At 38.5% G+C, this 22629-nt stretch overlaps 1 protein-coding gene across 11 annotated transcripts in view; it reads right to left on the minus strand.

Annotated features, from left to right (window-relative positions):
- Nucleotides 1–1123: 1123 nt before the first annotated feature.
- The window catches only part of ankrd26 (ankyrin repeat domain containing 26), a 33936-nt gene continuing 12430 nt past the window's right edge, over nucleotides 1124–22629 (minus strand). For 5 of the 11 annotated variants that reach the window (XM_019361786.2, XM_019361790.2, XM_019361789.2 and 2 more), the window contains 32 exons: nucleotides 21830–21891; nucleotides 21662–21746; nucleotides 21283–21387; nucleotides 20778–20845; nucleotides 20624–20693; nucleotides 20492–20536; nucleotides 19587–19853; nucleotides 19323–19421; nucleotides 19169–19239; nucleotides 16860–17549; nucleotides 15753–15928; nucleotides 15243–15458; nucleotides 14583–14613; nucleotides 14349–14490; nucleotides 13970–14183; nucleotides 12139–12313; nucleotides 11484–11630; nucleotides 10849–11311; nucleotides 10070–10575; nucleotides 9792–9944; nucleotides 9492–9667; nucleotides 9210–9303; nucleotides 9076–9102; nucleotides 8576–8653; nucleotides 8132–8266; nucleotides 7936–8048; nucleotides 7276–7417; nucleotides 6837–7127; nucleotides 4448–4683; nucleotides 4073–4304; nucleotides 2001–2046; nucleotides 1124–1896 (listed from right to left, as the gene is read on the minus strand). In XM_019361786.2, the coding sequence (XP_019217331.1) occupies nucleotides 1769–1896; nucleotides 2001–2046; nucleotides 4073–4304; nucleotides 4448–4683; nucleotides 6837–7127; nucleotides 7276–7417; nucleotides 7936–8048; nucleotides 8132–8266; nucleotides 8576–8653; nucleotides 9076–9102; nucleotides 9210–9303; nucleotides 9492–9667; nucleotides 9792–9944; nucleotides 10070–10575; nucleotides 10849–11311; nucleotides 11484–11630; nucleotides 12139–12313; nucleotides 13970–14183; nucleotides 14349–14490; nucleotides 14583–14613; nucleotides 15243–15458; nucleotides 15753–15928; nucleotides 16860–17549; nucleotides 19169–19239; nucleotides 19323–19421; nucleotides 19587–19853; nucleotides 20492–20536; nucleotides 20624–20693; nucleotides 20778–20845; nucleotides 21283–21387; nucleotides 21662–21746; nucleotides 21830–21891 (5483 nt within the window). In that variant the 3' untranslated portion in view covers nucleotides 1124–1768. Of the gene's footprint in view, nucleotides 1897–2000; nucleotides 2047–3618; nucleotides 3677–4072; nucleotides 4305–4447; nucleotides 4684–6836; nucleotides 7128–7275; nucleotides 7418–7935; nucleotides 8049–8131; nucleotides 8267–8575; nucleotides 8654–9075; nucleotides 9103–9209; nucleotides 9304–9491; nucleotides 9668–9791; nucleotides 9945–10069; nucleotides 10576–10848; nucleotides 11312–11483; nucleotides 11631–12138; nucleotides 12314–13969; nucleotides 14184–14348; nucleotides 14491–14582; nucleotides 14614–15242; nucleotides 15459–15752; nucleotides 15929–16859; nucleotides 17550–19168; nucleotides 19240–19322; nucleotides 19422–19586; nucleotides 19854–20491; nucleotides 20537–20623; nucleotides 20694–20777; nucleotides 20846–21282; nucleotides 21388–21661; nucleotides 21747–21829; nucleotides 21892–22629 lie in introns of all 11 variants that reach the window. The other 6 variants (XR_003220892.1, XM_025909014.1, XM_025909015.1 and 3 more) reach the window with 6 other exon arrangements.

Here is a 22629-nt window from a genome sequence, read left to right on the forward strand (position 1 = left end):
AAAAAAAATCTGAATCTGTCTGTTTGTATTCTCTCGCCTGCCTCCAAAGCTTCATGACAATGGCTGTAACCTCCTCAATCATTGTGGTTCCTGTGTAGTGTTTGCTGTGGAGTCTACTGTGAAAAAAGGGGAAATAATAACACTTAATAGTCTGTCAGATGTGCCCGTCTGCTGTAAAGGAAACAAAAATAAATGTAACGAGATTTGAATATCTAACATTTGATGCTGACGCAGGGAGGATAGATCAAAGGGAAGAGAGACGTGCCATAGGGGGGCAATCATAAACACATTTTCTCATTTTAATAAGTGAGGGAAATGGTTTCTAAACCAGTGCATACCATCACTCCCATGCGCTCGGAGTGTGAGAGGCAGGAGAGCAGTGAATTAAATCTAAACATAGCTAATGAGGGTTGGGTTTAAAATAGATATATAAAGAATTGATGACAAGCGGTATTATTATTTTGGATGTAAGATACATGAAATTTAAACATGTTTAAGGCATAAAAAAAACAAAGAATTCAATACACAGTTTAAGTACACACACACACATATAAATATATATTTGGAAAAACCCAAATTTAGGGTTTTGGTGATAAGTAATATTGTTATATTAAATGTTAATATTAAAGGTAAGTTTATCAGTATATTTGAATATTATTTGTCTTTGCTGGTCAATTTGATGGATTTTGAGTTGTTTTTTTTTTTCCAATATGAGCATGGTGTATTTCAATTCAATTCAATTTTATTTATATAGCGCCAAATCACAACAAAAGTCGCCTCAAGGCGCTTCATAAATATGTATAAATATATACATATTTATGTATATACACCATTTCACCAAAACCATTGTATTGGTGAAATGGTGTATTCGTTGGAATACACGTATTTTCTAAAGGTGAGTTTTTGCATCACTGGATTAAAACTAGCTACACAACATATTTATTTATACAATAAAATTATAATAAATATTTACACTCACTAAATGCAGACACTGTAAATATAGCCTAACAGCATGTACCCAAAAAGCTAAAATATTACCAGTTCAGAATAATAAGCAAAGAAAATGATTTGCAATACTGCTTAAGGGTCTGCCAGCATTTGAATGAAATGATTCATAACACTGTAAATTGGGAAGATTTTTAATTATAGTTCACAAAAATACTACAGAGTTGATCCAATTACAAAATATTGCGTGAACATCTTTAGACAGAATATGATCTCTATACATTAGTTATTCCATCTTTGTTACAGCATATACAAGTAATGGGAAAAAGCTTACTCTTAGTGACCTTTAAAAACAAGCCAACGAAAAGCTGAAGTGTAGTGACCCTGTTTCTATAGCCGGAGAGTATTCCAGCTCGTCTTGTTCAAGTATATCGTGTTCATAAAAAAAAAAAAAAAAAAAGAATAAATAAAGTAAACACAGCACTAAAATAAGAGAGATATTGCACCATTTGATGGCATGTACCAAAAATGTAATATCATGGCAAATATCTTAATCATGCTTACAAACACATTTGCAAATACACACTTATGAATGCCAAAATATGCACAAACAAAATAACAAAATCTAAAACTGTGTTTCAAATACTTTTCATGCTTCAAGATATATAAATCTTATCACATATATGACTCGTCCTTTGATCCTGAGGTGTTAAGTGCAATGTGCATTATTTATGTTTCTATAAAAGCGGACTGAGAACAGATTAACAACATTCAGGTGTTTTTATTGGCTGACAGGTGGTGTCTGATTGAAACGAGATAACGGTCAAATCATACTGTTCTTCTTCAGTACCTCCAAGTACTGTTGCGTTGCTCTGCTAACTGGGTCCAACTCCTTTCTGGCAGATCCCACAGGTGACATACGGGCGGAGGCAACATCCAGGTCTGCTGTGGCTGAGGACCAAAGACAGACCACAGTTACATCTACATGCAGGTTCTGATTCATAAGAGACAATGCCACTGGGCTTTTGTCATCTCTCTAGTTTCACAGTGCTCACCATTGTTTAATTCCCTTGTTATGCTTCTATCCAACTCACTCTGCATCTGAAAAAAGAGAAAGCTGTAGTTAGTAAATAAATATGGTCTTAACATTAAGTATTAAGACATTTTAAGAAACAGCAGACACGTGAATAACATTTTGCACAATGACACAATATTATAAACATTAAATAGTGGAAAAACACTGCAAGAAAGTCAGTACAAGTAAATGAAACACAGCAGAACATGCCAACCATGCAAGCTCCACCTTCAGCCGCAGTCACACAGCTGATCCTCTAACATCTCAAAGCTGTTGGAGAGCAAACATTTTCCCTCTAACAAACAATGGCTGCCATGGTGACCACTAACTGTTGTCTGTGCCTGTGTGACTGGTACTTTAAGTGCAGTGCTGTGTAATAATATTGATATCAATGATACAAAGAGTGAATTATAAATTTAAACAACTAATTTTTTTTAATTAAATTAAGCTTTTTGGCTACAAAAAAGTAGCCAAAAAGCCAAAAGCACATAAAACCTTTAAGCAGTCATATCCGTACTTGGTATAAAAAATTAAAAAACAAAAAGACTGATGTAGCTTCTGTGACGTCGACCACTGGATTCTCAACATAATTGTTTCTGTCTAAATCCTTTTTGCAAAAAAACAAATGTGATGAGGAGGGAGGGAACTGAGAAACGGCACGCTATCGCCATCTTGTAGCCTTTAGAAAGAATTTAAGGCACTTCTTAATTGGCTTAATTTTTCTGACCCAGAAGCTACATCCTTGTTTTATATTGACCAGGGTCGGATGTATGTTGGTAATATTTATGCTTGTCATACCTCCTCAGAATGCAAATACAATAGTTAGTGTGTTGTTGTGTCAGACAACAAATTGGCACATCTTATTGTGACTGATTATTTGATCATGATCTTCTTTGTATCTTAATAGGCTGTTTCTGTCCTTTATCACATGCTTGGAATAAGGCGCTGTATGATAAATACAGCGCCTTATTTGGGGTTTCAAAGCAAAATACACTCTAATATTATAAGAGTATGAAACAAAGAGCCACATCATCTCTAATCTACAAAACAAGTAAAGAGCAAAGAGAAAGTCCACTGAAAGCAAAGATGTTTACGATGTCTGCTGGCATACTGACTTACTACACAGTCACAGCTCACAGGTAAAATAAAATGATTTCTATGATGTTTTTTTAGTAATTTTTTCTTCACATTTTTGAAACCTCAACACATTTTTATATTTAATCATTAACCTTGGTAATATTTTTGTTTATTATTTTAATGCTATAAAAAAAAATACATTTTCAAATATAGATCCAGAAATAGGTCTATGATGAACTTACATTGACCAGTATAATTTATATTTTTATATTAAGATATTGATAAATACCTTAATTTCCCTTTACCTTTCCAAATAACCCTTACCCGATAATTATGATACTGGGTAAGGGACAGAGACATTCATGGAGAAATCTCAGTGGATTTGATTTTTTTTTTAATCCATTTTTCCCTGTGCTGATCCCAAACATTAATGTTCGCTGGGAAAAAGAACCATAGTAATCCCATGAGCAAGATAGAGGAAAACAGCAGCCAACTGGACTGAGCTAAACACATCTACACACCTGATTATGAGTCTGGTTGAAGAGAAGAGAGGTGAGAGACAGACTTTTGAGCTAGAAGCTAAAACAGTGAGAAATAAAAGAAGATTAGATGTGAAGTACTTTTATAGTGACTAGAGACAGAGAAATTGTGCAAGTGGAGGAAAAGGACAGAAAGGAGGAGAAAAGAAGAAAATTAAAATAGCTTCAGATATATAGGAATGTTTTCGCTCAATCTAAAATACATGAGATATAACACATAAACAGCCAGAGATGTTCTATGCAGTTACGACAACATAACAACACACTAACCTGGCCAAAAGCAACATTTCTGAATGCCAGTAGTTACAAAATAACACCATGGATGCCATGACTATGAAAATGATATGGCTCAATATAGATAACTAGTCTACAGAAAAAACAATTCCCTGCAATCGTCATGAGTGAGTGAGCGCGCAGATTAATGATTAATGCAGACCTTGGCTAAGTAGTCCTCCACCCTGCTGTTCTGTCCCTCAGTCACAGGGTTGAGGAGAGAGAGTCCCAGACCAAGATTCCTGTTGAGTGGCCCAAGTGAGGCTCCATAGTTGGCTGGTGAAGCCAAAGAGCTAAAGTCAAGAGATGGCGCTCCAAGGCTGCCATTTGTGATCAGTGACCTGCTGCGCTCATTGAGCAACTTGGAATTGGCTTCTGCGAGCCGACTGTTGGCCCTGCGGATGGAAAACAACAAATTCAAACTCCCTGCCTGATCACACCAGCTGACTGCATCTACTGATTTAATGACATATTCAGCATTAGACACAAGCACTGATTTTGAAAGTGTCACATGGAACAGCTGGTAAGATGTTCTGACCTCTCTAATTTAGCAGCCAGAGACTTGCGTAGGTGCAGTTCTTCTGTATATAGTTGGCGGTATCGCTCAAGCTCTGTGCGTGTGGACTCTCGTTGGTTAACGCTCTCCTGCTGGGAAGTGCGGGCCCGGCCCAATTCCCCCTCCAGCTCCCGGATTCGCTGCTCCAGCTGAGAGCGCAGGCTAGCTTCATTGGCAGCTTTAATCTGGTCTAGTGCTTCTTGTGATGCAGCCTGAGACTGGGACAAAAACAAACAGATATTATAAATCAGCAGTGTTGGGTAAGTTACTTTAAATTAGTAACTTAGTTACTTCTATCAAAAGTAACTCAGTTACTTCAAGTTACTCGTTACTTTCAAAGTAACTAGTTACTAGGGAAAGTAACTTTGGTTTTACTCAGAATTCTCTTGATAATGTGTTGCTTCCGTAACTGGATACCCAGCAAGTTTGCCAGTGTTCTAGTTTGCTTACTTGCCACAAGTGCACTGTGCCACCCACCAATAGAAAGGAAAAAATAATGTGCACATTTCCACGAGAGAAATCCCACGCCTGGACCATCGTTGACCGCCGCATGATTCTAGCCTGCTTTTTACATCCAACACAAAAACTGCAGTCGTGGTGCTTTTGATTGTACTCAGAACTCGGAAATTCTGCCTTCTGAATAGGAAGATGTAGGTAACACCAGACTGCAGATGAGCTGCATACAGGGCTGGACTGGGTTAAAAAAAATCATCCCGGGCATCTTGACTAGAGACCGGCCCACCATTATAGGAAAAATCATAAAGCCTTTGAATGAAAACAAACACTGTTGTGACAGTGATGTACACTGTTCTGATGGTATATATGTATCAATCTATCAATTGTTTGTTGTAAGACTCAGATAATTATTTAATAAAAGCTAGATATTTTAAATGAGAATAAGAAAGAAAAGTATTTCCTTGTGCCCCCCTTTCCCTGTTAATGCCCTACATGGACCCCTGGCAACACTTGGCTAGACCCGCCCCTGCACAGTTACCAGCTGTCAGCTACTTAGAAAAGGATCCTGGTGTTATTTGTCTCTCAGAAACAGTTCATAACTTCCCTTCAACTCATTCATGTCACCTAACAGGTAAACCTGTTTCTCCATCACCTGTTCAGCTCTGATGATTCAGTAAGGACATCTCCTGGTTTCATCTTCATGTTTCCCTCTCACCAGATAACCAAACCGATATCATGACCAGCAGCTTTACAGCTGTGGCTCCAGCAAACATCAGCTGATACTAGCAATTAATATTAAATAAATTCTAACAACAGCTGATCAAGATTAAACGTGCTGCTGTTGTTTAGCGCGACATCCGCTGGTTTCCTCTTTCTGGCGCAAAGTGGGCGATAAATAAACAAGAGAGAAAAGCCGATCAGCTGATCATTGATCAGTTTCATGACTGAAGTAGCAACAGGAGAGGGAGGGGGGGGGAATGAGAGAAGAAGAGGCAGCTGACAGCGTAAACACAGAATAAATCCAGCTTTGTGTCTTTTTATTGTAGCTACAGTCTGGGACAAACTGTGTTCCTTTTCACCTCAATACCAAACGCGTAATATTTTCTCTGAATACAAGACGATTCTGTTTTTTACTGGACGGTTGGCAACTCTAATAATTAACCGTATGAACAAAATAAAGTTCAACATCAGTAGCTCCCACCCAGCTGTATAGAAACTCCATCATGCTAGCTAGCACGCAGTACGAAAAAGTCAGCACAACGAAAATAAACTCCACCTAAACTTGGTTTATATCTGACCCAGATAGACTGCAGGTCATAACTTCTTACCTGAAGTTCAGTTCACCTGACACTCTCGGACCGGCGGCCGCTTCGGGTCTCTCCTCTTGCCTCCCTTTTCCTTCATCCACCTGCTGGCCTCCACCACTTGCTAATGTTATTGAATCTGTGGAAGCTCCGCGATAGCCACCACACGAAGTAACGAATAACGAGCCTATCTAAATCCCAGTAACGAGTAACGCGTTCCTGGTTTGGGCATAATAACTAGTTACCGTGCTCGTTACCACAATAATAACGTAGTTACTGTAACGCGTTACTTAATAACGCGTTAGTCCCAACACTGTAAATCAGATCCCTAGGCCATGTCCTTTTACTATTTTTAATTAAATATTGGATTAAATAATATATATTAAATAATAACTATATCATTCTTTATTTGCATAGAGTTTCACTTTTTATGGAAACTGGTTACTATGGACAGGCATGTATTAATCACAGAAACCACATACATATGTCATTCACACACCAGCTACATTATCATTATCACTCATTCTAATTTTATTATGCTCATTTTTTAAATGTATTTATTTTAGGTTTTTTGTATTTATGCTCCTGTTGTGCACGCTGTAGCTTGGTACCTGGAGGAACAGGTTAACCTGCTCCAGCTTCTGTTGTATTTCCTGCCGAGCTCTTTCCTCTGCATCGCGCCGGTACTGCTCCACGTGGCTCTGCTCAACCTGAGCAGTCTCCATTCGGCGTCTTAGGTCCAGTACCTCTTCCTCCAACTGCCTCTTACTCCTCTCAAGCAAATCATTACTGTGGCTCATGCTCTTCAAGGAAGTCACCTGATCCTTGAGCTCCTCATTCACCTTCTCTAGCTGTCTGCGAAGAGATGCTTCCTTCTCCAACTGCACCTGCAAATCGTCCACCTGGGGATAAAGGGAATGCTTGAGGCCAGTGTTTGACAGCTGATGTATAAAGCTACATGTAGGAGACTGACACTAGAGCCATAGCACATTCTCAAAGATACTGGGTAATATTGGAAAGGTTTAAATCTGCTGTGTCAGATGGACAAACCCTGTCTTTCATTCGCCCAAAGTGCCCCTCAGTGTGTCTGCCCAGATCCATCCGCATGCTGCTCATAGGAGAGCCAAACTCAGCACCACCAGCGTCTTGATCTCGCATTTTCTTTTTTGCAGTCTTCAATAAGGCTCGCAGCCTTAAAAGCATAAACACAAGTCCATTTCACATAGAGAAATAAAGACTGAGCATTTATCACAAACAAACCAATCCTATGATCTGATCTAAAACTGAAAATGACTACAAACATCAATTAAAGCATAAACTTCATTAGTAAGTTATTTAAGTTGTGATTTTCTTTTTTAAAATCAGTTATCCAGTTATCATACAACAAAGTTAAGGTAACTGTATCCCACAAAAAATTGACATAGAGATGTAACAACTTTAATTTGAATACATAGAAAGAAAAGACTAGTTTAATACAAACTCAAATACAAAACATAAATCATCAGTTAAAGAGAAAGTCTTGTTATAAACAAACATTTTGTCTGGGAATTAAAAAAAAAATGCACATCCTTACTCCGGCTACAGACACTGGTGCACCACAGTCACAAAAGCAAGGAAAGGCTGCACTCTACTGGATCCTAGGTGTACCTAAACAGCACAATAAGGCACTGCCAAAGGTGAGGAGGGCATGAGGAGAAAGTTAGGAGTCACCTGTACATTTCTTTTTGAAGCTCTGTGTTTCTCTTTATCTCCTGATCCAGACGAGTATCAACAGCTTTCTTCTGCTCTGCTATTTTCTTGGCTTTCTTCTTTTCGATCTCCATCTGCAACACAAACAACAGCCAGATAACTCACGACTCCTAGATCTCAGTTCTCATGCTGTGTACAGAGGTGTAAGCTTGCTCACCTGGCTGTTCAGTTCTCCTTTTTCCTTTTCAAGTTCTGCCAATCGTACTCCCAACTTAGAGCGGCCTTTTAGCTCCTCCTCCCACAAGGCCCGAGAGTCCTGGGCCGTGTGAGAGAGCAAGCTCTGCTTCTGGACCTGAAGAAAAAAATAAATATATATATATATATATATATATATATATATATATATATATATATATATATATATATATATATATATATATATATATATATATAACAGGAGCTCCCATCGACAAATTTCCTGTTTAATCAAAATGTAGCTTCAGCTACAGATAAAATATGTGATTGTGTTTAAAATGGGGCCTATTTTAATGTAATCTTTCTTTTCTCCATCAAAAAAGGCTTTAAAAGATTACTAGAGTAAGAAATTGAAATATAATACGCCAAAGGTTTTAATAGTGAGGAAACAGAATATGCCACCAACCTCTCTATTCAGTTGGTCTTCCAAGGTCATCTTACTGCTTTGGAGGTTCGTAACCATGTCCTCCAAGTGACTTCGAACCTACAGAAATGAGAAAAGCTTCTTAAACGGAAACTAATGATGGATTTTGGGTTTTTTTGGGACGCTGTTACACTTTTCTTCATTATTTTGGAAAGGAGAAAACTAAAGGAAGTAACATGCACCATGCAACCCAAGAATACACAGAGTGGAAAACCCCACACACCGAGATCAAAGTAAAGGGAGAAATTTTTGCATTTGCATTTATTTTTCAGTCACCAAGAAGAACTCAACAAAACCAAAGATATTTCTTCTCTATTTGATTATTTTTGAATTCCTGGTGTAGCAGGAATCCTCATAAAGCACCAAAAAACTTCATCCAAATACAGTCCGATTTCATTACTTTTTTCCAATCTATATTATTTTGGAAACTATAAAATGTAATCCCACACAGGAAAAGCTAAGTCTACATCCACAATACCAACCCCTCCTCCAGGTGAGCAGCCAGATAGCTGGAAAAAGATTGCAAACCTTAAAATACAATAATGATCCACCGCAAAAACTAGTAGATATGGCAAATTATGAACACCCTGTGTGTGTCAGGACTTTGACTACTCACCGCGGTAGCTTCCTGAGCTCCTTTCTGCAGTGCATCAATTTTGTTGGACTGTTGCTTCGCAGCAGCTTCTAGTCTGGCGTTCTCAATCTCCAGCCTGACATGACATAAAAGATATGGCTGAAGATGCTTCTATCAGATAGAATTACATTATAATATATATTTATTTATATGTGATAAGGTTGGCTTGTTCTATAACACCTACTCTGTTACATTTAATGTTTGTATATGTGGTATCTACTGAAAACTCAAATGTATATCTGGATAACATGTGCTTGTAGGTACCTCTGCACAGCATCCTCCAGCTGTTTGATCGTGGTGTCAGAAGCAGCTGAGGTAGACAGCGCCTCCTGGAGTTTCTGAGCAGCAGTGGAGAGTTCCTTTTCCCTTTCTTCCAAAGTGCTCTTCAGGCTGTTAATACGTCTCTCTGACTGCACATACTCATCCTCACTTTCCTCCAGCTGCATGACAAAACCGCATCCACATCATCAGCATCACCACATCATTCCCCTATACCCTAAAAATATAGATAATAAACCATCTAATTTAAGTCAAAGTTGAGCTGGCCTCATTTCCCACTAATACCTTTCCTTTGAGTCTGTCCAGGTCTTTGAGGAGCCGAGTCTTCTCTTCCTCCAGGTCATTGCGATAGCGCGTGTTGACCTCCAGAGAGGCTTCGCTCATTGACAACTTTTTGAGTGAGTCGGCGAGTTCCTGCTGCAGCTGCCTCAGACTAGTCTGTGCACGCAGAATTCAGAGAAAGGGAGGTTTTGAAGGGATGCTTTAATTGATATGTGGAAGAAAGGCTAAAAGTGGTTCTGGAGAAGCAGTCATGTAATCTTTCTTATTCTGCACAACCTTACCTCTCTTTCATTCTTGTCTTCCTCCAACTTGTAGACCTGGTCGCGGAGATCCACCGCCTTACTGGCGAGCTCCTTATTTCTGTCCTCCAGTAACTGTACCCTCTCTTCACAGTCAGAGCGCAGCTTGGACAAAATGTCACTGAAGCGCTCTTGGGCATCTGTCACAGCACGCTCTTTTGCAGCGCCTTTGTTTTGGGCCTCTTCCAGCTGTTGCCTTAGTAACATGGCCTCGCTCTGTGCTTGAACTAGCCGCTCTTTTGTGGCCTCTTGACATGCTTTGTTACAGCTGACCTCCTCCCTGTGAGTCTGCAGAGCCTTTTCTAGCTCCTTGACATGAGCGACTGCCTGGTCCTTTTCGCGCTGTAGCACTTCCAGCAGGACGCCCTTCTCCGTCAGCTGCATGGTGGTACGGTGAACTTCATTTTCCATGCTGTTTGCGTGGGACTCTGCCTTGGCCAGCTTCTGGGACAGGGTGCTGACTTCCTCACGCTGACTGGCTGCTTCACCTTTAGGAATAAATGAAAGAGACAAATTCAAAAAACCTAGTGAGCAAATCTTCTTACTGGTGTAGATTAATTGAAACTGCTGTCTCTAAATAAAACCTGACTTATATTCATATTCTGCTATTGCAAACAGGTGTGCCATAAGAGTGGTTCGCATGGTTCTAGCAACAGAATGAGTCTGACAGAAAGCATAAAATACTTGCCTAGTTGTGTTTAAAAAAATAAAATCTGATTTATAAAATTCTGTTGCTTGGTGATATTGATGCTCCAACTAACCTGCGAGTCTGTCTTTGAGACGCTGATGTTCCTCTTTCTCCCGGAGCAGAGCCTTCTCGGTTTCTGACTTAGATGCGAGACAATGCTCGGCATCCTTTACAGCCCCAGCCAGACGAGTGCGAGTCAATTCAACCTCCTCCTCCAGTTTATCGCGAATCTGACGTTCGTTTTCCAGACGGGTCGTTGTTATTGCCAGTTCAGATTTAAGGGTTGTAACCTGGTTTTTGTAGTTGAACACAACTTGGGCCATGGTTTCATTGTTAAGCTGGGATTCCCGCCGTACCTCTTCGAGCTCTTCTTTCAGTATCTCCCTCGCCTCTATAAGGTGGCTCTCGTTCAGACTGCTTTGAGTCTGCAAACGCTCAGAGTCTGTCCTCAGGATGGTGAGCTGCTCCTGTAAGGAAGCGGTCTGCTGCAGTAGCTCTCGCTCCCTGTCACTGGCTTCTGTGAGCTGAGATAAAACCTGTGGACATCAGGAAATGATCTGATGGGTTTTCTATACAGTGCTGATTTTCAAATGTATTAAACATTGAAAACTTTTTAAATCCTTAAGACATTTAAACTAAATTTTCAAAACCTAAAGGCAAGTTTTACTTATAAAAACACAACAAAAAAAGTTCTAAAATGATGATTACTTCACTGCTTTTGATCATGTTTCTTTTGTTTTCCTCCTCTATCTCTTGGTGCTTCCTCAGATGGCTGCTCAGAAGATTCTCCTGAAGGGTGCGTGCACTGCGCTCCTGAGCCAGCAGTCTCTGCGTCTCATTGTGGGCCTGTTCAAGCTAGACAGATGACGTGTCAGACAATAAATAAATACACCAATAACATAAAATACTGAAAGTCATTATTACATCAACATTAATAAAAAAAAATTTTTTATTAATTACTATTAAAAATAATGCCATGCCAACTGACATAATCATGTGAAAATAAAAGCACATCTGAAAGAAAACTAAAACAAAAGAAATACTAAGAACTACCGCTCACAATCTACAGGCCTAAATAAATAATAATATGGTGCAATATGTCATGTGTTGTTTTTTAATTAGATATTTAATACTAATTTTAAAACCTGGTAAGGACAAATTCATGTTTGCTATATCCTGATATGTCAAACCTGAAAGAGTGTGTACTTTCTTTTTCACATGATTGAATTATGGCCTAAACAGTTAATAAAAATAATTTAACAATGACAACGGTAGTACAAATACAATACAATAATTATAATAAAATAAAAACACAATTTCACAGTTTTACTTTCACACAAAAAAAGGAATTCAAGAAATGTACCTGTTTCATGTTGTTAACAAGTCTTTTAATCTCTAGCTCGAGGTTCATGTGCACCTTCTGCATTTCCTGAATTTCTTTCTGATGTTCCTCATCCATCCTCCTCATCTTATCGGCAGCAGTACTGTACTTCATGGTGGTGTGGCGGTGATTCTCCCGTTCTTGTTTCAGCTGAAATCTGCACAATGTGTCAGTCATAAAGTTCAAGTCAGTATTATCAAAATAAACAGTACGAACATTAAAAAGATAGTCAAAGCTGTCCATGTTGTTCCATGGTCAAGACTACCTGCTGAAGTTCACCCTTAGCATCAGATTGTATACGACATGCTAACTTTGAACCGTGCCTGCCTTGTGTGCCTTATACAATTCCACTGTGGTACAATATTGCCTCAACACCAGTTTTTTTTTTTTGTTATTGAGCTTGTTTTGTTGTTGTTGTTTTTTTTTACTTTACATTGGAAGTTTATGAAAGTTTATTAAAATGCTTCTTTACATGCCAGTGAAGGTGATTTATATTTTTCTGTAGGTGATTATCTGGATGGAAAAAAAGTGTGTGTGTGGGGTTTGTTTCCCTGTCAGCAACCCCATGAGCTGAGATGGCACTGACTAGGACTGGGTATCGTCACTGATTTCTAGAATCGATTTGATTCTGATTCACAAGGTCCCGATTCAATCCACGATTCGATTCGATTCCACTTTGCCTCAGACAGTCATGAATATTAGAATTCTGATCATTTGTCAGTACTGACACTTGTGAGACTTCATCAGAGGTGTAAGCATCACAGCAGATACTTTTGTGTCAAAGTAACTGAGGATAAAACACAGAAAAACATGAAGGAGATTTTCCTGGCCTGGCTTTTTATAACAGATAACCTTAAAAATATTCTGCAGTAGATCAAAAACGGAAGAAAACCATGAATCAACATATAAACATTATCCTGATGCTGCTGAAGTGAAACAGAGCAAAGTTACAGAGGTTTTATTAGAGACACAGCCGAGCATTTTGCAATTCGGCATCATTTTAAAAAGTTTAAATTTCTTCGGTATTGAACAGCAGAAATGAGACTTTCTTGTCAGAAGTCACTTAAATAAATGAAAAAAACAAACAAAAAATACGGCTGACAGCGCTGTAAACAACAGTAGACTGTTGGGTAATAACCAAACAAATAATGCAGAAAACAAAAATTTGAGATGGTAAACTTTTCTTCAAGTACACTGAGAGAGAAAAAGCTGTGCAGGAAGTGTGATTTTATCGTGGTGGAAGCAAAACAGTAAAGGTAAGAGGGAATTGATGACTATGTTTATGTGAAGCGAAATGTGAAGCGTAGTTTTGATCTTTTGCTGCTGGTTCAGTGAATTTTGGTCGGAGAGCGACAAAACCTGCAGCATCAGAATCTGTCAGATGTCTGTGTACGTCCCATCAGGTGAGAAAGCTTTCATCTGACTGATTCTGATGCGTCGAGTCCGCACTTTGTATTTACGTCTTTTTGCAGATTCTGTTTACCTGCTCTCATTTACTGTTTCATCTGTTTGGTGGTTGTTGACATAGTTTTGTGAGGTATAACCTGAGAGTCTGCGTGTCGGGGAAAATACATTTATATTTAAAAACTGATTCAGATTTAATGAATTGATATCGCGTTATTTAAGCTAAAATCGATTTTAATCAGAAAATCGATTATCGAAACCCACCCCTAACACTGACCAATTAAATGAGTCTAACTTTATTCTGAAAAGCTAAAAGGGACAAAACAGTAGATAGGAAGCTGTAAAGCAATGGTTACAGAGTGCTCCAGTGTTTGAGAAAAAAAATAAAATAAAATGACTTATTTCTTACTTGAGATTTGTAACTTCAGTCTGTAATTCCAACTGGACCCGCTCCATGGCAGACTTGGCATCTTTAATGTCCTCTAATGAGCTCTTCAAGTCTCGCCTCTCTGTTTCCAGCAGGGCCACTTTATCAGTCAAGTACCTATGCCGATCCTTTGCCTTCTTGATGGAGCGCTCATATTCATGGAAAATGTTCTGCAGCTTCACTACACATGTTGAGTCTGTGAGACACAGCAGATGGAGGCTGGATGGGAGTTTCATTATGTTCACGGCACATAGAAGGTCTTGGTTTCAAAGGTAGGTTACATATAAACAAATTGTGTCACAAATTCCTAAAAAGCAAGACTTATTAGTTAACTTATGTGTGGAAAAAGGTGAATCAGTACCCAAAGTTGCTGAGTCCAGTTTCTTAATGAGGAGGGAGGCGTGACTGTAGCCTGTAGCAGGTGAATCAGCATCATCTGTGGCTGTGTCTGAGGACTGAGTGAGTTCATCAAAATCTTCTGCCATTCTCACCTCCTCACGGTCCTAAACATCAAAACAATAAGTAACATTAACATTACCCATTTTCTGTTCACTTGGTTCAAACTTTCATTTCAAGGTATGAACTGGTGTCTTACCTTATCCTTCTTTGGTCCACTCGCTGCCAAACTGAGCGAAGCAACGCAAAGAAGAAGAAAATCATGCCATTCAGAAAAACAATATGAATGTTCCTTAATTATGAGACAAGTTATTGGAAGTGTATTTGGTATGATGCAGTATACGATCCAGTTATAGGAAAGTAGCAGTTAGTTTAAAGAGTGAAAAGAGTAAAGAACAAATGCATGCTAATCATCAGCAAGATCCAACATTGTAAAGCTTTGCTCAGACTTGAAGCAAAATGTTTGTCACCTGGGTTTTTTTATTCAAGCAAATGTTACCACTTCAGTGATACAAAATTATCTGGGTTTATTGCTAACAAATCATTAATGCTCAAACATGATCCTATAACGTGTTAATAATAACGAGCCTCTCCTTTTTATTTCTATGCTTCTTCTTCTCATTTCAGTAGGTTTATTATATTAAGTAGTGCAAGTGTTACAAAAACTATCCAAAAAAAATCTTCAATTTCTGCACCTAGACTGATTATTTGACATATCACACCTATTCAATACTTTCCACTGGCTATATACAGATTTGTGCTGCGTGTATAATTTATTTTGCATTCAGTCTGAACATACCTTACGGGTTAGTGACAGAGAGGTAGAACTGATACATATGAGGGTATACTGTATATATACCTTCCTTCATCATCCGACACTTCACTTAAAGTGCCATCGTCAAACACACAGAGAGGACCTCCATTAATATGTGTGTTGGTCTGAGGGGCTCTGCTGCCCTGGGCCCCTCGGACCAACTCTGACTGTAAAGTCTCCACTACAGCTTGCTTCTCTTGTTTGTTGCTAATGCAGGTTTGCTGGACTGGGAGATGCAATTGCACTGGAGCCCTGTTGGTGCTACAGAGAGCAATAAATCTGATAATCAACGACATATGACTTTTTAAATGCAACAATGTATCAATTTTTAATGGAAAAGAAAAGAAAAAAAACTTTGAGACATCACAAAACAAAAAACTTAAAACTGGACTCTCTCTGCCAAAAGAAAAAACAAAAAACAAAAAACAAACAAACAAAAAAATCAAAAGCCCAACATCTGATTAGAGGATTGTGCATGTGTTGCTTTGAATAAAGGGAGCAATCGCAACATCTACTGACGATAACTGTGAATCTACAAAGCAAAACTGCACATACCTCATGGCGGCCTCGGGCTGCTGCTCCTGGTCAAGTGCTTCAGCTTGATTTGACAGGCATCCTAAGCTGGTCTCAGGTTTCCCCATACCAGTTTCCTCCAATGCTATTCCACTAGTAACCTGGGAAGTACTTGATTTTTGTACCTCAACCTCGATTTCTGTTCTCCCTTTTCCAATCTGAGGAAAAAAGTAAATATTTGATAGCTGGCCTTCAGATATTCACTGTAACTGTAACAGGTTTGGTCCAGCCTTTTAAGATGCATTTTGGAGTTGGTACTTGCTCACTTTGTCATACATAATTTAGTGCCACCCTTCCCTTTGGAGACCTAACACCTTTAACTTAATTACAAGGACATATTTTACATGCACTGCAATGCTTGGAAACTAAAATGAGAAAATGTCATCAACGTTAAATAAAGAGATAAAGTTTGTATCTCTTTCCACAGAAAAACAGCAAATAACTCAAAAGGCTGACCAAAATACAATCCTCATACCTCTTAATAAAGACAAGCACAAAGACAAACTGAAGCATTGCATGCATAAAAAGACAATAAACAACAACACATTTATATCATCACTATGGTGATTCTTTTTAGAGCCAAGAAGGCCACTATTTATTCAAACCTCATACAAAACCTAAAAACAGAGAAGTCATACAACACCGATGTAACAATACATGCAAAACTCATGCACAGCAGAAAGCTAGACATGACAAAAGAAAACACAAGACTGCCCTTTGTGTAATGTGAAAGTGCAATCAAGAAGGACAATCGACAAAATGGTACCAGATGGGTGGGTGTACTGAAAATGAATTTCAAACAAATGTTCAATTCTACCTTTTTTAAGGTTTGTTAAAGACACAAATATCCATGGAGAAACATGCAACCTCACTTCTACTTGAAATGAGATCTACAGAAAACCTATATGACATGGAAAATTACCATTTCACAGCCCCCCCAAACACACACGCACACACACCTATGATGAACGGCCACTTTGAGCCCTTGGAAACAGGTGAGTAAAAGAAAGAAATGAAGTACATGAATGACATGAGAAAAAGAGAAAGCGAGGCAAGAAAGGAACTATCGATGGGGCGGCCATCCTCTACCTCTTTCTGAAGTTGGGCTTTTTCTTTCTCCATATCGAGGAAGACAACCTTCAGCATCCCTACCTCAAGTTTAAAACTTTCCATGTCCTCTTCCAACTCTTCATCAGAAACACCGGGAACAGGTGCTGAACGTCTGAAGGGAGGCTGACATATAGCAAACTCGTTGGGATCGTCTTCTGAACTTGCAGTATTCTCCTCGGTTTGACTTAGATCAGCACGGCTTGTGACGGTGCCATCACAAGCTGGTTGCTCCTGCATCCTGTCCTCGCATAAGGAGTTTGCATTCGATTCAGCTGCAGAGTCCTCTGGTCCAGACTCTCTCTGCTCAGGTATGGTGAGAAGGGCAGTGCTTTTTGCTCTCGCAGTAGGACGCTCAATGACTTCCCCATCTTCTTCATCACTTGAATCTTCTTCTGCAGAGGCGGATCCAGCTGTGACCTGTTCTTCTGTGATGTCATGTCTTGATTTAAACAGTTCTCCAAACTTTTCTTTTAATTCACCAGCGACACTCTTGAAGGTGGACTTTACCTCTCTTTTCTCCACCTCTACCCAGAGCTTCTCATAACGTTTTTCCCATGGCACGCCACCGCTTTCTCCAGGACTGCAAAGATCTCTAAACTCGTTATCCTTTTTTCCATTGTCAGATTTATTTAGATCTAACTCACTTCTATCTACTGCATCATCTTTCTCCTTTGATGGCATGAGTGGACATAACACAAAGAACAGACAAGACAAAAATGCAAAAACTGAGACTTGATAAAATATTCGAGAAAATATTCAGGCTACAGTGCATTCTCATTCGTCTTCCTATATTTTCATCATAGAAAATACTCATGTTTACAGGATTATTAAATAACATACTTGATATCTTGATTGACCCTTTTCTTTTTAGACTCTAAAACAGAAATAAGTGATTTCTGGCATGGTAAACATGCCAGTAGTAAACATAGTAAAGCTGTCAGGAAACCATATGCAGTCAAATAGAATCAGCAGCTCGAATCAGGATGTCAGACATAATAATGTCTTTGCCACCTGCAAGCTTGAAAGAGTCTTTCTTTAGAGTATAGGATAAATTAAATTTTGGGGGTTGTGTCATGTTATTTGTCCACGATAATTCCAGTATGTTTTTATGTGATATAAAAATGTCAGTTTGCATATCATTGCAATAGCATCATACATTTATGTTCCCTAGTGTAGCTATAGAGAAAGAGCTGCATGTGGGAGATACTTCAACAACCTCTGTCAAAACATAGCACTTATATGTCTTGATGCATTCTCAATCATCCAGGAAAGTAAATCTCCAAAAGTTGAATCTGTTCATCTGGACGTAGCGTTCGAGACTGAAGAAGTCACTTGGATGAGTGACAAAACGTTTCTCCCACAAAACGCTACGTCCAGATGAACAGATTCAACTTTTGGAGACATAGCACTTATACTTATTTAAACTGCTGCTGCTAAAGGTAGAAACAACTTGTTTTTCAACTTGAGGCAAAAATGCACCACAAAGGAATAGATACCAGCAGCTGATGGGGTGTAAACAAATGACTTCACCAAGTATCGATGTAGAACTCAGTAGATGCATTTCATGTGGCAAGAAGCAAATTGATGGAAATGCCAGATGTGGTTACATGGAGGAAATTGAGGGCTTTAAGCAGCTGCTTAAAAAATCTGACCGAAAATGTGACAATACTGGGCAGCTCCTGATGAGTTACAAGGTGAAGTTACTTCAGTTATAGTTCAATCAAAGTGTTATACAGTTTTTTGTACTTTTACCCAACTTGTCCAGGGAAAACACTACCTAGACTACCTTTGTACATTACATTTATGCTGTGTCACTGGATATGATACTGTGTCACTGCTATTGCACTATACTGCTGTTGCTGCTGGCAACTTCATTCAACAGATCCACAGTGTTATCCACAGTAAAAAAACATACATAAATAAATAAAATAAAAATGCTTTTTATTGACTTACACTTATAAATGCTGCAAACATCAATAAAACATTAATTTTGGTTTAAAAAATACTTTGATTTTTCTTTAAATATCATGATGTAATTATTTTGAGGTTAGTTTGAGGCCAGCCCAATGGTGTTAACATTACATTTATTTTGTCTGCCAGAATGACAAATGATCTAATGATGAAGCAATGTCATAAATATGTGTGAACAGATTTACCAGAACATATCATTTTGTGCTGTTTATTCCTTTGATTAGGAATGTCTTGGTACGTTTTTTTTTCATGTCTGAAACAAAAATAAATCAAGAGAAATACTTAGTAGGGATGGCCATTTTACCACCAATTCTCACCTTTTGTTGCTGCTCTTCAAATTCTGTGATGATTTCACTGTCTTTCTCCATCAGTGAGGGGTCAGCGGACCCTAGTAAAGAAACAGAGACATCAGACAAAGCAAAGGGCACAAGTTCATAAAAAGGCAAGGCTAAAAAGACCAAAGAACCTTACTTGGTTTAACTGTCGCTTGAGGCTCAGCCATATTTTGTAGCAGATTGTCATTTTGAGCTGTTTTGCAAGATGTTATGTTTTCGGTTTCCCAATCAGATTCTGAATTAGAACGAATAAAAGAGGCAAACCGCCAAGAATAGGTTAGTATGATATATTTTTTAATCATTATTATTCCTGATAATAATAAAGGTGATAATAATAATCATAATAATAACAACAAGTCAATGTTTAAGAAAGAACATCAAAGCTCTTGCTATGCGTTACCTTCTTCACTCTCTAGTTTCTGAGGGACCGTCTTCCGTGTACGAGGTTGGGGCTGGGGAACAGATTGAGAGGGTGTGATGGGCAGTGTCTTGTCTGGGCTGATGCTCTTCTGATGCGTCAGTGTTGCTGTGGCAACATCATCTTTTTCCTGGTCCTTATCAGATGAACTGGAGCACTCTGGTATTTTCTTAACTACAGGGGACGCCACCCTGTGACCAGACAGGGCTCCCATACTGGCAGTACTGGCTGAGTCCCAGTCCGATGCATCTGTCAAATTAATGCAGGAAGCTTTATATCAGTTCAACCAAATGAGCCTAATCTGTTGCTGAAGACTAGAGTTTACACTGGGAGAACACTGATGCACAGCAATGGAAAAGATCAGAGGTGGGCTGTTACACTACCAAACTACTACTGGGGTCGCAAGGAAGAAATCACAGCTACAAAACTGGCTGTTTAGTTTGTTAATTTATCTTTACTGACCTGCTTTTTGAGCTTCAAAAGGTTTAATGAGAAAAATTAAAGATAGAAAACTCAGTATTAAACACATGCCTAAAAAAAAAAAAAAAAAGAAGTTTCTGATGGTGTGCATTACAACTGCATGCAGCATATATGTAATGATGCAAATGGTTACAAATTTGGTGGGAAAACTTTTTAAGGTTTTTTGATGCTATGCTTGAGTTATATGGTTCTCTTAGATAGAGATGGGAGAAAAAGGAGAGAGCCTGGAGTGAGAAAAGGGAGCAAAATCTTAGGAATTGATGCGTGAATGTTCTGAAAATGTGTTACTGTAACTTGAGTCCAGTTATTGCTTTTATGATTCATGGAACCTTCGCTTTCCATATTACACTATTTTGTTTTGAGCAAACTCTACAATGTATAATCTAAAAATCCTTGTTACATCTTACCTTCCAGATCATCAACATCACCCAGACCAAGCTCTTCCATTACATCTAGAAAAGCGGAGCAAAGCATGGTGTTAAAAATCAAAAAGGTTTTCACAATAACAAATTATTTCATTTGATTTTGAATAAATTCACCTGTCTTTCGGCTGACATCGCCTTCAAGCTTGCTCAAAACATTAAGTGGTTCCCATTTTGCCCTCTCGGTCTAGTACAAAGAGAAAATATCATTATTTTATTTAACTGAATTACAGATAATATTATTTTTTATAAAATAAAATGTTTAACCTACCTCTTTCTGTACTTTATTGTACTGATCAGCAAGTTCACCTTCAAGATCATCATTACTGCTGCTGGCAACTGTAAGAGGTAAGATGACTTACTTACATTTACCAAAACACAACGTCTATGAAAAATCTAACAACATTGATGAAGCTGGATGAGTTTGCCAGAACTCTGTAAAAAGCATTCCCATGCAAATGAGCTCATTGTTAATTAATATGAACACACATGCTTAGCCTTTAGAAAAGCATTTCAACTCCCAGCACAATTTCATTGGGAAACAAGTTCAGCATCATCCAATATGAATAACATTTAAGCCAAAACCTTGTGGAAAACAAGCAAGCTTAGTGCAACCTGTGGGCCACTTAATCTGGCAAAATAAGGTTTATGGGCAGCAGGCAGGATGAAGTACAGTATACTGCATGCATTCTATTATTGTGATCATGAGGTGAAGTTCAGGCCTCTGGTATATTTTGCATGCTGATCCTCTGACCTATAAATCAAAATATTCATACCCCCTCCCTGGCTGACTCTTGGCCTGCCTACACTCCTCCGAGGCTCTAGCACTGCCATCTTATTGCCTCTATCCCCTCTTACAAATGAGGGAACATATAACAAGTCTACAAAAGAAATGTGTAAAAAAAAAAAAAAAAAAAAAAAAAAAAAAAAAAAAATGTTGGAGGCTGTTTGATTGACACAAGTTATATTGCACTGCACATTCCACATCATATTGAAGCTTGAACCAGAACTGACAGAGAAAATGTACAAAGTAAAGCACACTTTTCTATACTTACGATCAAATAAAGTCTCACTGTTTCTGCAGCATGAAATGGTGCTTGGAATGATATGAAAAAAAATCCAAAACAAATAAAGGAATTTACAAAGTAGACTTACTCTTTTTACTCTCTTCTTTCTCTCCTTCACTCTGACTATTTAATCCTCGTTTCTGCTCGTCGATATTCAGGTTTTCCGAGTGGGACTGAAAAATGAGGCTGGTCTATGAGAATCAGGTTGGCAAACACTAAATGCAGAATGTCATTTAAAACTTTATCTTTACTGTACCTCAGAGCTCCATGAACTCTGGTCATCCTCACCCCCCTCTAGACCCAGCTCAGACAGGAAATCTGTTTAGAACATTAAGAGTGATGGTTAGCAACAGGACTAAAAAAAAAAGTCTTTTAAGAACAGCTTATTTCATTTCCTGGGTCTAGCAATTACAGCTATAGTTTAAGTGTTGTTTTATGTGTCCACAAAATTATTTTTTTTAAAAAAGGTAACTAGGCTGATTATTTAAAATAAACTTTGTGAAGAAGTGGAGAATTGCTAAACAAATAACTCACTAAATGATGGCAAAAATTTTCTTTAAAACTGCAATGTGGAAGGGTTTTTGTTTTTCCATGCATCCTTTATTCAGCCAGGAATGAGATACAAGACTTTTAGCTTTTCACAATAACATGAATCTCATCAGACAATACTGGAAATGTGTGCTGTACCGAAGTAAAGCAAATCAAGTACACCTTAAATTAGCTCCTGACCATTTGTCAATTACAGCTTTTTGCTGCGCCGCACAGCCTGAAGTTTCCTCAACAAGGAACAGTACGTTATAACACTGCAAATTTCTAAACACTTTGGATTTAGCACAAGATTATAACCAAGATGAAATCATACCCAAAGAGTGCTCACTTGTGTCTGTGCTGCAAAGCAACAGAAGTAACTCATTCAGCCACTTGAACACGCACCACCAACTCCAGCATGACTAATACATGAAGGCCAAGAAAAACAATGCAATGGCTGGTGACGTGAATCTCCCAACACCAACTCAGATGTCGTCAACAAAGTGAGCCTATGCAACACGTCCGCAT

The sequence above is a fragment of the Oreochromis niloticus genome, linkage group LG7 (genome assembly GCF_001858045.2).
Source record: "Oreochromis niloticus isolate F11D_XX linkage group LG7, O_niloticus_UMD_NMBU, whole genome shotgun sequence".
Classification (NCBI taxonomy): Eukaryota; Metazoa; Chordata; class Actinopteri; order Cichliformes; family Cichlidae; genus Oreochromis; species Oreochromis niloticus.